Below are 16,269 nucleotides of genomic sequence, written 5' to 3'. Positions count from 1 at the left end.
ATTAGGTACCTAGGTAAGCACTTACATAAATAGTTAAGTATAGTCTATCAAGCCATTTCCGTCCGTAGAAAAAGCTTGTAAAAGGGGAAAATTTTATAAATTTAGGCTCGAAGGTTTATCGTTCCATAGAAAATTTGAAATTCCTGCCTTTTTTTACCGAGTAACTTGTTTGACCGGCTACCTAGTTTCACATCGGGAGAAAGCGTGAAACGTTTAACTCTTATTGCAAAAAGGTGCTAATTATTTATTTCGTTTATTTTGTATTAATTACAGTTTTGCTCAAGTAAACTCATTATTTTCACTAATTTGAAACCAAAATCAGGACATATTTACCACTAAGGGGTACTTGTGCAGACACTGAATATCTGATATCTTGTAATAAATTAGATTGTTTTGATACAATTATGAATTTTACAGTACAATTGTTTTAGTGGAGGCAGGGAGCGTAGAGTGCATCATGCGCGCGCGCCGCTGCGCGAGCGATCGATGGCGGGACGCGGGGCGCAGAGCGGGGGCGTGGCGGCGGGGGCGGCGCGCGCTCGCCATTGGCCTGCCGGCGCCCACGCGCTCCGCCCCCTCGGCGCCGTCGCCCGCGATACCCGCTCAGTGCCTCGCGTGCCGTCGCATGTTGCGCACGTATTGCGCGTTTTAATTCCGCGTAACATTGCAGATGCGAGTTCGACACTGATAAAAAAAATGCCCGCCGAGGACGAACCCGGGGCGGCGATGGAGGGCCGCGAAACCGCCGATGGGTCTCCCCAGCAGTTCTGCTTGAGATGGAACAATTACCAAAGCAACCTCGCCAACTGCTTCGACCAGCTTCTTCAGACGGAATCTTTCGTGGACGTCACCCTCGCTTGTGAAGGACAGAGCCTGAAAGCCCACAAAGTGGTCCTGTCCGCCTGCAGCCCGTATTTCCAGACGCTCTTCATGGACAATCCATGTCGGCACCCCATAATAATAATGCGCGACATAAAGTATTGCGATCTGAAGGCGGTCGTGGACTTCATGTACCGCGGGGAGATAAACGTTTCACAAGATCAGATCACGGCGCTACTGAAGGTGGCGGAGACGCTGAAAATCAGGGGTCTGACGGACGTGAGCGGGGAGCACGCGGTGCTGCGGCCAGGCGGGCCGGAGAGGGCGCCGAAGAGGCCGGTGAGCCGCGAGGGGGAGTCCCCGGCGAAGGTCCGGCGTCGATCGGTGGAGCGGAGCCCGGGCCCGAGCCCGCGCCGCTCGCCGAGCACGCCGGCCGAGCTGCTGGGCGACCACGCGGCGCACACGCCCGCGCCGCCGGCGCCGCTGCTGACCGAGGACGTGGACATCCGGCCCGGCATCGCTGAGATGATCCGCGAAGAGGAACGGGTGAGTCAATCTCCTTTTTCTGCGCTGCCTTCCAATTGGACCGTAATGTCCATGCTTATTTTATCATGTATTAAAGATAATTTGGTTTCATAATATTTGTACCTTCGGAATAAGCCTCACCTTCGATAATTAAATATTATTTAATTCAAGATAAATAAGAAAGAAAAAATAATTTTCAGCTACCATCTATTTACCTATGTGTAATAAGTTTTCAAGTAAATCAATAGCGCATACAAATTAACTAAATAAATAGTGCATAGGTAGATTGCCTCTAAAGATGAAAGTATAAAGGAATCTATCAAGAACAAGTCTGATATGATCCTATAGGTAAGTAGGTACCTAGGTAGATAGATAATGAAGGGTTTATTCGGTGAGGTCGAGTAGGTACAAATGCGATGTTGGGCAGCGGCGCAGGGCCCTCTCACCCCTCGCCCCTCGCCAGGTGCTTGCTAAATGCCACCAGGAATGTCTGTAAAAAGAGGTAAGTTGTAACGGATAAACTTAATTAGGGTTGAATTAAACAGTTGCAACTAAGTAGCCACTGCGAGTCATTTGGATGAAACAATTTATTAACCATTCTACCTTTTAAGGCCACAAGTGGGAATACAACATGTAATAGTATGTTAAAAAGCAACGTCTTTACATTTAGATTAACATAAAACGAGGTGACGTCGACGCAATGTTTTTGTTTCATGGAGGGTTCCACTGCGAGAGAGTAGGCGGGTGCGCTTACCGCCGAGCAATGGACTGCCGCCTTAGCTTAAAATATGCGAAATTGTCGGAGCATTGGTGATTCAACTTTGAGCTGAATTAGTTGCTACATTTGTGTCTAGTCTTTAGATTGCTGCTAAGTTTGCCCACAAATCCCACAATCTTTTAAATGACCTATTATTATTAAATATTATTAACATATTATAAATAAATGTACCTTTAATTAAATAGGTATAGTATAGGTACCTCATTATATCTAATGTTTAGTTCGACGAATAAGCGCTTTTAAGAATATTTGCCTACACAATAGTACCTAGATTGTCAGCCAAAGGTTGGATCAGTAAATTTTTCCTCGTTAACTTTCTTCGTTCTAGCGCCAAAAGGCGCCTAGTTTATTCCGAGTCTGAAGTGGTTTCTTCTCTTTTACTTATCATTCAAATTACGCGGTTTAAGTAGACGAAATTGCTTGAAATATATAGGTAATTCTAAATAAAAATTACATACATTATAAGTAGGCACCTATAAAAAAGTCGTTAAAGCAAACGTACTTTTACGGATAGCTATAGTATGACGAGTGAAAATAAGAGTTGAGTGCCAATAGTTATTTGTACAACAAGAGATCAAAGTTTGATATTTCTTCGAGTGCTTGTTTTGAGTCCCGTGCAAGCGAAAGATTCTATAATAGATTCACGAGCGTAGCGAGTGAATCTAATTTAGAATCTTGAGCGTAGTAAGGGACTCAAAAGCGCACGAGATGTAAATAACTTTGATCTCGTGTAGTACACAAAATTTTTCACGTCAGTCAGCCATCAAAAAATATAACCTGAAAAAATTTAATACGTCTTCAACACTATTTCACTCATGTTTTCTGAAAATATTCTAACAATTAAGTTTAATTACCGCAATAAAACAAAACGAAAGAAATTTCAATAAAATAATACGAACGTAATGAATTAACGAACATCAATTGACAGTTCAATCACCAACTTTTTTTTTTAATAAAAACTTTGTAAGATACGGTCCGAATTGCGGATACTACTATTTGTCAACTATAGTAGAGATCGTTAAAAGTAGTTAAGTGGAATTATTTACTGCGTAACAATTGCGTAAATTTGTATAAGTTTATTGTTTCCATTGTATAATAAAATATGTATAATATGGTGTTTTTATTAAATTTTAAACTTTTATTTCATGAATTAATTATTACGAATGAAGACTCGTAGGGTGTTTTGGAACGATGTGGTCTGACTTATTTGGGGGGTCTATTATAAACCGTCAATATACCGTTGAATTACGTATGCACTTTTTTTGTCTCTTTATTTTTGCTAATGACGTGAAAGGGACAAAGACAATAGAATCCAAATACTTCGAACTTGTATTAGGCCCCGCACGTTGAAATGACATTCGAATATAAAGGTCAATTGAATGTTATTTTGTCTCAGTGTTTTTAAGCAGCAAATTACTCTTGTTCTAGCTGCTGACGTGAAAAAATAATTTAAATTACATTTACCTACGAGAAACTAGGAATAGAACAAGATTTAATTATATATGTACTTAACCTAATATGGCTACGGCCAAACAGTCCCGGTTATAAATTGTACCTTATGCTTAGGTAACTTCGTTCTTACTTGAAATTCTAATATTAGGTAGGTCTAATATTAGTTATATTGAAAATGTTAAATCCGTTTCACAATTAGTTACAGTGCGTTATGTATTTTGCACTTTTTTCATTTCACAACCGCTAACGTTAATTTCATACGTTCTATATTGTCAAATCAAAGATTTTTTTACAATAATAAATGAAAATCCTGTTTTATTAATTAATAGTAATAGTAAGTAATTTCATCCTAGTAAATTAGTTTTTCACAATATGCTGGGAAATGTTCACCTTAATGTAGCAAAAAAAAATTACCTTTTTAAAACAAGTATCGATTAAAGCCCCGTGGTTTCAGGTTCTTCTCTTACTCGACTCTCGAGATCGTGGATATAATGGTTTAGATTTGGAGAAAAGTAATCGATGAGTTGGCTCAAAAATAAAATTGCGACTTTTTAGAAGCACTTTTCATGTTTTTAGCTGAGGCGCAAAATTGTTAGTAATTTTTTACTTTTTTTCTATCGTGCGAAAGTCAAGAAATTAGGTTTCGAATCGATGAAGTTACTAGAGAAAAGCCTCAACTCAGCTAATTAAATTTTTGGTAACCGTATTGTAATCTAAATAAGCGCTACAATTTTTCAAAAAGTGGCTGTGACATAAACGGACGGACAGACGGACATGACGAATCTGTAAGGGTTCCGTTTTTTGCCATTTGGCTACGGAACCCTAAAAACTGATGGCTGAACGTACTGCACCTTAGAAAATAATACAACCAGCCTATTATTGACGCCGAGTTTACACGACCCGGTGCAGCTATCATTTCCAGCTTTGAAGATAGAGAGATCAAAGACCTTTCGTCTCGTTTTTACAAGACCGTTGGGTATGACCGTGCGAATACTGCTTAATCAAATCAATGAAAACAATAGTTTGGTAAGCAATTTCCGTCAGTAGAAAAAGGCGGCAAATTTATAAAATGCAGGCTCTAAAGGTTGTCAACCCATAGAAAATATAAATTCGTGCCTTTTTCTACTACTGACCAAGTGGGTTGAATGAACATGACGGTGTGAGTTGTGCCTTAAACTTATAAAAATTATTAGTAGGAAACATTGTTTTTGATGTTAAGTTTCGATTCGAGTGTTGTCTGATGTTTAAATAATAGATTATTTTGCCTTATTTCCTCGCATGTTTGGATATATATCCAAACATGCGAGGCACCAGCAGGAACAGCAATTATTAGATTCGCTTCTTTCGTAAATTGAATCACTTTTTAAATTTCTTTGGCGTTCGTTGTACTTATACAACGACTTATGTTGTTGCAAAAAAAAAAACAAGAGTACTATTTTTAGTACTTTTGAGTGTATATAGGTACTGGGACGACGCAGACAAAATTGAAAAAAAAACCAGTTTAATTGAACTACAACAACGTTAACTTATATTTTATATATATTATAACTCAAAGTATAGGCGTGGGCAGGCGCGAATAAAAATTATTTAATTTATTCCCGATTGAAAAAAAAAAAAAAAAAAAATCCCTTTTCTACCTGCGCTTATTAGGATGGGTACTTACAGCAGATCATAGATGAAACGACACTTTTCTGCCTCAGGGTGGAAACGAATAGCTTTCAACCCGTTTATAAGATAAATAAACATGAAGGTATGATAGATGAAAAGGTACATGATTTGTTAACGTTCACAATGTGCCTATTCCTCAATATCTACTAATACAACTGCAATGCTATGTTTTGTTGTATGTTGCCTAGTTACACTTTAATGAACCTTAACGCCATCGACATAGGTAGGGGTGCCGCGGTTAGCTTAAATTCGTAGCTATCAGATAAATGTTAATATTGCAATAATTTGAATGAAGACCGCATTTGTAGGCTAGATATATTGGCGAGTTAATGATTGGCAGAATGTAATTGTTTTAATGTTATTACCAAATTTAATCAAAGCCTAATTGCAATGTCTATGCCAAATGCGTAATGATAGAAATGTTTTTCGACTGATTGAGTGGGTATTTAGTGATTTACTTACTACACCCAGGGATAATTAAAATTAAATTTCGTTTTGACCTATATCGGTACCTCCAGTTAATGTAAAGTAGGTAGGTTTAACTAAACCAAGTAACCGGATTTCTGGACGTAGAACAAATGTTGAAATGACAATAAATAAATTCAAGGCTATTGTGAAACCTTATTATACTCGTATTGTTAGGAAATTCATAGAGTATATAAAAATGCATTTAATTAAATTAACCATAATTGTTTACTTCTGTTAAAAATATAATATATACCTAGCTGTAAGTTAAGAAGAAAAGTGCTAGCATAGGCCTCTTTACGGAATAAATATTTTGATTTAGAAATTTGCATAAAATTTTGATGTACTTTTTAATATGTCGCACTAAATCTACATAAAATAATAATTAAAATAAAAAATAACCCTGTTATGTAGTTTCCAGCCATTTAGTTATAATAAATATGGACATATGTAGAATGGAATGATCTTTTCCGGATTACTAGGTGTACCGGGCCGGTGAAGTGCCGGATTATCGATGTTTCACTCACTAAAGTAAGTTAGGGTAGGGAGTCATCGTGGGTTCACTAGGACAAATTGAATCGAATGCGAATTGGACGCAATTTGATGAAAATGTAGAAGTGGTGGTTGCCGATTCATTCGTCGCGACAGGAATTGACAATTGGTCATGAAAGTAATAGTCGTATACGGCTATGATTTATAGATACGGTATTTTAGCCCTATTGATACACTCTATTCTGTTAGTATATACCTATTTTAAAAGATCTAGAAAGGTAGCATATCTAAGTTGAAGTGACAAATATAGTAGAAAAACGCGCAAATCTTTTTTTCTGTCTTTCGCACTAATGGTATGTTTACAGTAATAGTGATGTTTCTTTTGTACGCTTAGTGTTTCTTTAAGCGTTACTGAGATCCTGCTGAGTTCTGTACTGCATGGATGCAACCGGCCCTTAGTGTCAGATGTACTTATGCGGCCTGCTCGGCGCGAAGGGTTGCGCCCCCTCCCCCGCGCGGTTCGGAGCTCGTAAAAGTTTTCCCCCGCCCGCCCCCTACGCAAAACTTTCTGCTCCGTATCGCATTACGTAATTAAATTTATTTTAGACTTTACTACTTTACGTTTAATGTGAAAGTTTATTTCTGATAATCTTGCTTTTGTGTTGTGCTTCGACACTGTTATTGAAACTGTACTGCGAATTTGTTAATGAAACGAAATTCTACTAATCTAGGTATATTATTTGGGAAGGAGTGCCTATATTTTACGTATATATTTACATATGTATCTGCTCTAAAGACGAGTTTTACATAGTAACGATTTAAACATAAACACAGTATAGTACTAGTATCTACATATTGCTTAAATTAAACCAATCTCAGAGGGTTAAGGTAAAAGAAATAGCTACCATGGAATGAGGTCATATTCAAAATTAAATTTCAAAATTATTTATGGAATATAAACTCAAAAAGCAGATAAAATGCTATAATCGGTTTTTGCTCCTCTTCTTTTAAATACATAAATATATATTTAAATAATTACATATAATATAAGTGTTATTAATAAAATAAAATATATAGTAGGTAAAATATATAAATAAAATAATAGGTACATACGTAAATTAGTTGAACAAGCTATTATTAAACGTTTGTAAGACTAATTTGTTGTTTTTCCATTGATCTACGGTCTTATTAACCCCACGACTGCCTCTTACATACTAACAAGGGTGTCAAATCGTAAAAAAATCGGACTAGTGCGAGTCGAACTCGCCCACCGAGGGTTATGTGCTTTTTAGCATATGTTGTTACAGCGGCAATAGAAATATTCAACTGTCTATTGTTAATGAGATACAGCCTGGTTACAGACAGACAGACATACAGACGAACGGACAGCGGAGTCTTAGTAATAGGGTCCCGTTTTACCCTTTGGGTATGGATACCTACCTCATTACATATAAGAACCTGCACCTGCACACTCCAAAAACGTACTGATTTAAGTTTAATAACTTTGAAGCGAATATTTCTGATAAGTTTTATTATACCGTACATTTTATTATTTAATAAAAAAAGATACCCGTGTATGGAATGAGCCTCCTCAGCTTACTTATTTTTATTTCTTTATGGTACGTAATAACTAACTGCAACTAACGAGATAGAATCGTCATTTAAAATTTATTTGTTTTCCACGCTACTGATTGTGTGTAACCATATCCATCGATATGTCGGCGGCCGATCATTATCAGGCAGATCATGAAATTCCTAGGCATATCGTGAATTCGTGAATCGTGATAATCATCGTTTCGTTCGCTGAGTAGACACGAGGCTCATATTTCTGGACAGTTTGCCTTTCGGCCATCTGAAGCAACCTGACGAACTTATCCTACCTATCTATTCGTTTAATGTGACTACCGTCAAAAGCACTTTACGATCTGCCTGATTTTACGATTGGCCGCCGACAGATACACTTGAGACCGTGACCACGCAAATGTAAGAGTACCCGAGTCAAAAATTAAAGATATCTAGTCCACTATCCTATGGTTCTATTTTCCTTTAAAATTCATTTGTAGTTTTACACAGGTATCGGAAGCGGTTTTTTGGAAAAACTTTGAAATAAACATGTATTTCGGTATATTTTATACTCCAAATATAGGACTCGGTAGTGTTTTTAGATAACGACTTCGTATTATTAGATTGCCCAATTAGAAAGGAAATAATTAACAAAGAACGAAAAAATACCGTTTTCGTTCCCATACAAAAAATACCGGTTTCCGATCCCTGGTTTTACATGTATGTAAAATGTATAATTGTTGGTGCAATAAAGAATATTTACTTACTTACTTACTTAAATCATGTATTCGTGGTGCTCAGCAAAATTAATATATCAAGTACCTAATTGCCCCAATACGCCATGCACGACATCATTTTCATTTGAACAATTCATATCTCCATAACTTTATCGTATGGTTTACTTAAGACAAACAAATTCATTATTAAGTATTGCGTAAATAGGCCAAATAATACCAGGTTTAACTAAGCAAATGCTGGCGAGTGCGTTTACTTTGCTACTGTGCTGTTTACAAAGTTAAGTCTCCGGGATTACGAGAGCTTTCATTTAAAATATAACTTGGTAGAAACACTAGCTATTGTTAACAGAGCGTTGTATAATTTAGTGTTTTGAGACCAAAACTAGGTCTTTCTGTTAACAAAAGGATATTGTTTCAGTACAATTACCGACGAAATCAACATAGATAAGTGAATGTTTGCATTATTCACGTACTACATACACGTTTGTATAAGGTAAATTGTAATAGGCAGTTTAAAAGTTTTACGAGTGCACGCCTAGTCGACTTTTTGTACTATTTGTTCAGCACAATGTACACTTACAATTTCACTGCCTAGAAGAAATAACTACCTACCTATCCATATTTCATTTGGTAGTTTTTAAATCAATTAATAGCTAGGTACCTACAAAGTAATTTAATGGCATTAAGATTAATGGTTACATACATAGATGTCGCTCAGTTAATACTTTTCGCTGTTGACTCTATAGCAACTACGGACCTTCATTTGCACCTATCTTTTTTTTAATCGGTCACAGCCACACTCACCCCTTGTCCAGGCCAGGTTTTCTTTAGCTCTCTTCGTTTATAAACGCGATGCCGCTGTACATTTGGAAACTTATTGCCAGCTAGTTACAATGTTTAAATTTATTGAAAATGAGGATTGTTATATGTAATGAGGTAGGTAACCCTTACTTCACCTTGAATTAAAACATCGTGGGAAACCGGACTAATCATCCCAATAAGGCCTACTTTACTTTAAAAGGTCAGATGGCAATCGCTTTCGTAAAAACTAGTGGCTACGCCAATTCTCGGGATTAGTTGCCAAGCGGATCTCAGACTCCCATGGCAAAAATGCCAGGTCAACGCGAGGAAAATGATGATGATGAACCCTTACCGGAGGTGCCCAGCTTCGCCCAAGTAACATAATACAGTGAAGCTTGATTAATTGGGAACTGGATAAGTGGGATACCTCAATAATTGCAACCAAAGATCCAGTCCCGGTACCAACAGGCCTCTCTATAATTATAAATTTGCAACCTCTTAGAATGGAATTCAGATGCGTGTGTGTGCTTGTGCTTTTCTAACTTTACCGCTGTAATTGAACACACAGCAACTGATACCTCTATTCTATCATTGAATCAGTGCTAAAAAGTTCTGTCGTTCTAACTAGTTAATTAGTTTTATCTCTGTACTTGGAATAATGTGGCGAGCAGGAATAATATTTTTATCGTTACTAGAACAACTATTTTGTGTCAACTAGTTAATAATTTTTTCACCTTACGCCCATGTGATGGTAGCGAAACGGCCAAGCTATATATTTTGACTAAGGTGTAGATTTTGTGAAGTTAGGGCTTGTAGAGTTTGAAGCTTGGCTTTACAAGAGATCTGATAACTTTTTGACAGTGCGAGCCTTATGGTTTCGTCTTGGCAACATTTTACGTGAACATGTTTTTGATGGGATAATTATATTTTAGATCTGTTCAAAACTTTAATTAGGTAATTACCAGAATTTGTTTTATTTATTTGGGTATCTATCACGTAGTTTTGTTCAAATCAAATAAATGACATTTTCAGTTACATATGCTAAGTATTTACATTTAAATAAAACTTTCTTCTACAATTCAGGAAAAAAATGTTAAAACCCAAAAGATTATAAGAAAATTAAGTAGTAATTAATGTAGTGTAAGACTGCAAGTTATATAATCTTATAAACCAGAAACCCAGACCATACGCTTGTAAATCTACTATCAATGGATATTTGCACCTCCATAAAATAAATTTGCCAAAACGCAGGTTGCTGTTGCTGTTGCTGTTAGTTGCTGTTAACGAGAACCTCTATAATTGATACAACGTTTTGTCAAACCTGGATAATTGGTACCTACCACCTGCTGAAATGGAAAACCTGGTTAAATGACATAAAATGGCTGGTCCCTTGAGATCTCAATTACCCAGGTTTCACTGTACTTTTACCAAGAAATACACCTATATCAATAGAATTAACAATATATAGAGCGGCGCAAAAATAGTTCAAGATAAATAAAAATTCTAGAATAACCTAACTTATTTATAACGCCACCTACCAAGTATTTATTGTATATTATAAATGATTAAAATTGTACTACAACTGATTCCAAATCGTTAATCACTGATCACCAATGATATTACTCATTATAGACAACACTATAGTGAAAAAACTTTTAAATGAAATATTACCTATTACCTACAATATTTTTAAACTTATGCCGTGTGCGTCGGATCCTGAATATATGTAACTAATAATATGTGTATGCACTTTGTACGTTATTCACTCGGGATCACAGAGGTCATTGGGGAGGGGATCGGGGAATCTGACCACTGGCAACATAATATACTCATATACAGAAAAAAAGCGTGTTCGTGTGAAAGTTTGTCTCCGAACTACGATACATATATTATTATACTTATTTATAGATAAGACAAATTCCATAATGCTTTCCTAATAAAGGCTTCTAATATTTATTATCTACGTCTACTTAAATTTTCATTAGTTTCATTACGAAGGAAAACATATACCTAGAACTACGAGTATAATAACTAACTGCTTTGGCTTAGCGATCCAAAAAGAATCTTGGCTTTACGAGTATAATAGGTAATAATAAATCATAATCAATACCTCACACCTAGCATGTTGGAACGCGAACGTGAGAAGTCATCACGCATTTTCAACCCACTCTTTTACATAAGTCGACTTGATTTATAATTTATCTTCGTAGTAACATTTTATTCTTACAATATATGACAATTAACCGACCAGGTAATAATTAAACCTTTATTTTCTGTTAAGCTAGTCCAAATCCAGCATCTTTAGATAAGCCCGGAGACGTTCTACCTCTGGGGGAGCCTTGGTGATGAACACGAATTTATTTTGTTATGGATGTTTTCTATGTATTTGTGTATAAATAAATATTTTGAGGACAATCTAACACGGCCCAGCATCATCGACCCAGTCCCAAACTAAGCAAAGCTTGTACTATGGGTACTAGGCGACGATATGCATACTTATATAGATAAATACATACTTAAATACATAAATAGAAAACACCCATGACTCAGGAACAAATATTTGTGTTTATCACACAAATAAATGACCTTACCAGGATTGGAACCCGGGGCCATCGGCTTTATAGGCAGGTTATATCTCTATATAATCTCGTATAGTCCTTACCCTCAGACGTACTTAAGCATATCTTTTGTCCAGTCCTAGAGATTGTCCCGTATAACATCCTTAAATTTAAGACACTGCATCTTGTTAGTATCATTTAGAAGATTTATAATCTAACCAACCCGAGTTATATTGCATTTCATTGAAAATAAGGGTTGGCAAACGTGGGTACCCTAAATTTGCCTATATCTACATAACTTCGCCTTTACTATTATATTAAATCATAATTTCAGTATATCATCGGTGCTTAGCACATTTTTGCCTTATCTCGATACAGTTTAGATTGGTGTTTATCGTAAATTATTGTCATCTTGACTACGGCCTCAGCAGTCTTACCACGAGTTTGACACTGATATACTACATAACTTACTTTCTATACATCTTGCTCGCGCTAATGTGCCACTACGAGCAAGATATATAGAAAGTAAGTTACGCACACGCTAGCGAATATGTCAGTGTCACTCAGTATAAGGTCTGTGTCAAACTACTGGTCATTATCTAAAATAAACTAATTATTATTGTATGTTTTCCCATCACGGAAGAATTGTGTTCCGGATCTTTGAGAAGCGTGCGCGGAGGCGAAGCCAACACGTAGAGACCCTTTTGACACTTTAATGAAATGTAAGCGGTACACCGAGCGGATGCCCTGCTGAAAATTAGGCAAATAGAAGTTTACAGAATATACAGCAATATAGCCTTACATGACTATCTGTGTCTAATAGTTATAATACGAATATATGCAATACTTATGACTATCTGTCGCCCACGACTTCGTTCATGTGGATATAGGTTGTTGTAGTCCTACATAAACTTTGTGCATCGAAAAAATCAGTTAAAAACACGAGATTTATGTGTCAATGTCTTCTTTTAAAGTTTCAATTCCCTTAACCGAAAAAAAAGGGTTCTCGATACTAGCTGTTAATTTTCTTTCAACCCCCTTACAGGAAGAATTTTCCAAAACAAACTAAAAACATTTTCGCTCTCGATACAAAGTATTTGCACCTTTTAACCCCCCTTAGAAGGTGAATTAAAAAAGAAACTGAAATCACTTATCTTGTTTTCTAATGGTGTGGCATTCTCCGAAGTCTCATGTCCGTCAAATAATGTTTGTTTCCGCATGCCCTTGCCCGTGTCATATATGGGATGCGCGCAGAGGCAGCACCCGCCAGGAGAGAGAGTTCATGGAATCTAAAATGAATTAGGTTATGGGCTGAAAACGATGGACTAAGTACTGAACTTTAGGGTAAAAAACCGGACGCCTGCCTAATAAAATGGTATTCAATTTTAATTCCGGCAGACGGTGACTCGCTCCCACAAGATGGCCCCCCACAAAAAGCGACAGAACATCAAAGAATATATACCTTACAACTCGTATTTACTGAAAATAAAATACTATATACGTGTATCTACTTATGGGGGGGATTTAATTATTTCTTTCTCATCATCGTAATGTTGATTAGTTTCTTTTCAAAGCACATCTAGTAGGTAAATATGCATTTATGATAAGTCGTGCGATATTAACTGTGCAAATATACACGTGCCGTGTGTATTTCAATTAACGTGCGTAATTAAAAAAGTACATCGAAAAAAATATGTATTAGCCTCGAGATTAATTTATGCCGAACGATAAGACTATTTATTGTAGTTGCCGTTCGATTAATTCTGTTAAGTTAATATGGGCGAAGGAGTCGAGATAAGCGCATGTTTTTATTGCGTTATTTGGTGCGGCCTAACTGGCAGCACAGCTAAGATTCAAAAATATATTATTACAATGCTTCGATGCAATTTTACTCGTGCGTTTATTAATTTGCTAGGTAGGTAGGTACCAGCTAGATGTTATCGTTGCAATTCGAATATATAACCAAAATAAATATTTAAGTAGTTTGTAGGTTCATAATTATCTTTGAGAATATCTAAGTTAAGAGGTTCGATATACACTCGTTAAAGCATTGCTTTTCCTTGTATTCTTTTAACAATCAGTTTATAGCTGTGTCCCATCGGACGGGAGTGCTTTTCCTTCATTCGTGTTCTAACCGACTGATAAGCAAGATGACTGAGGTAATGACTGATATAGAAGAGGAACCAGGAGAAGGTATTAGAGTGGAAGGGGAAGGGGGGTATACAGACGGTTAAAATTTAACCCTATATCACACGGTTCATATACTTCCTCGAAATTGGCTTAGTATGTATTCATCACAAAAAATCTCTCTAAAGAACCATAACATTTAGTTTTAATTTTATTCTCCGTTGTTGGAATACAGAGTTGTCGAAGATTTAAGGGAATGTGGCTAGAAACCCTACTTCCAGCTTGCGAGTACCATCAGGTTACGTGAACCATAATGGGTATGAATATTGAATTCATCGTTGTTCTTAAAGCGGAGACTAAATGCACATGCCACTACACTATAAACCTAGAAGATCCTGCTATATTCGTATCCTTACTCCATACGATATAAAAACCTATACCTAAACCCGGCCTGTGTAACTGTAAGTACCTACTAAACAAACCTATGCCCTAATTACAAGTTAATCAAGTGCGGGCAAAGATTTAAAATAAAATACTGGACGTTGGTGAAACAATCGTTGTTCATTGGTCGTAAAGATAACGATAATTATGTTTGTTATGGCATGATTCACTGGCGGTCCATTTCGCTTTATTCTCGCGGTTATTTCGTGAATAAGTCTATGACCTAACCTTTTAATGGCGGTGACGGAATGCTCCAAGTTCTTTGTTCCTATAACTTATCACGCCGTATGTCAATTAGAGGAATATTTTTAATACTTACGTTAGTCCTTGTAAATCTTGTAACTTAATAATTAGTAGTAGATTTTGCCACCTCTTTAAATGAAACATTTTTATCATTTTTTTAATTTGACGTTTCCGCAGCAATGCAGTCGGCAGCAATGCTTTTTTCTATGTGTAGCAAATATATAGCATATTGTCAAGGGTATACTTCTAAAGGATTTTGATGGAATTATGTACCTATGTAGAAAGTAATCTATGTTGTTATACTTAGTTATTTGGAAATTTTCCGTGGGACGAAGGGACCGAATCCAAGTTGGCTCAGCGTACCTGGAACCTGGACCGGCTATAGGCATACCGTTTAACAGAGGCTGTTGGTAATAAGTTGTTATGGTCAACTACAAACTGGTTGAAGACATGTTAAGATATAATGTATAAACTTTACAATCCACCTGATATAGGTATATGCAAGTGTTAGACCTATCTAAAGTATATCTGTGATAGATTAATTATTATTATATTTTGTAATTTATGCTAAGTACATGACTGTGTTATTGACATATATGTATACCTTGCGATGATGATTTAATTTATTAAGCATAATCATTCTACATGCCGTGAAAATGCAACACACAGTGTTACTTTCGCATTAAAAAACGGTTATGGATGGATAGTCAATATACATATAAGTAAGTACCAACGTGGTACCAACCATTACTTATACATGCACGGTCCACGTTTTATGCTTGGCATAGATTAAATAAAATATGAAAACCTAATTTATTTGATTAATCTAAAACGCATAAATGTATTTAATCTTCTTTGTATTGTAATGCAAGATTTGTTTTTAATTAATATTTTATTTGTGCGTGAAATTAAAAATATGTAGCCATTATAAAATTCACGGCACTTGCAATACTTAATTTATATTTAAGATTATAGTTTACTGGGACGTGACGCGCACTCGCGGCTACAGTTGTTCTCTATGTGGTCGCGATACGAGTTCATTTCAACTACTTCCCATTGAAATGGTGTTCAATTGAATAAAGAATTATAACTATATTGCTTTTTCATTATGGCTGTGTTTTATTCAATACTTGTCATATTTTTACTAAAGGTATAATAGTTGTTAAAACATTATAGAAAAAATAAAACTGCCATATTGTAAAGTGTTTTCATTAGTAGTAAATGATGTATTTTTTTCGCGTCTTATTTAAAATTACTAACTTAACCATTAAATTAACTAATTATTATGAATTATCACACGGCTACATAGCGTAGCGAGGTGGAATGGATATAAATAAATAAAAAAGTCACCATGTCCATCGCGAGGAAAATTTAAAGATAATCAAAGTTTTTCAAACAAAAACTTTACTTTTATAACAATTTCATCAAACAATCCAAAACATAAAGATTTTACATTTTTAACTGGACTATTTCAGTTAGTTTCTCACTATTAGTTAGGTATACGACGAAAGTGCAAAAGTAAAGGTACTATCCGTTGCGTCCCTAAAAATAGCTAAATAATAATAAGAATCCAAAATTCCCGTTATAAATTAATATTTAA

General features: G+C 36.0%; 1 protein-coding gene across 2 annotated transcripts in view; it reads left to right on the top strand.

The window, feature by feature from the left end:
• Positions 1 to 465: 465 nt before the first annotated feature.
• LOC133527281 (protein bric-a-brac 1-like) overlaps positions 466 to 16,269 on the top strand; it is a 266,258-nt gene continuing 250,454 nt past the window's right edge. The window contains exon 1 of one of the 2 annotated variants that reach the window (XM_061864246.1): positions 466 to 1,365. In XM_061864246.1, the coding sequence (XP_061720230.1) occupies positions 487 to 1,365 (879 nt within the window). In that variant the 5' untranslated portion in view covers positions 466 to 486. The remainder of the gene's footprint in view (positions 1,366 to 16,269) is intronic. The other variant, XM_061864235.1, reaches the window with a different exon arrangement.

This window comes from Cydia pomonella, chromosome 1 (assembly GCF_033807575.1).
Source record: "Cydia pomonella isolate Wapato2018A chromosome 1, ilCydPomo1, whole genome shotgun sequence".
Lineage (NCBI taxonomy): Eukaryota > Metazoa > Arthropoda > Insecta > Lepidoptera > Tortricidae > Cydia > Cydia pomonella.
The sequence above is the reverse complement of the archived record's forward strand: the minus strand, read 5'-3'. Positions and strand labels throughout refer to the sequence as shown.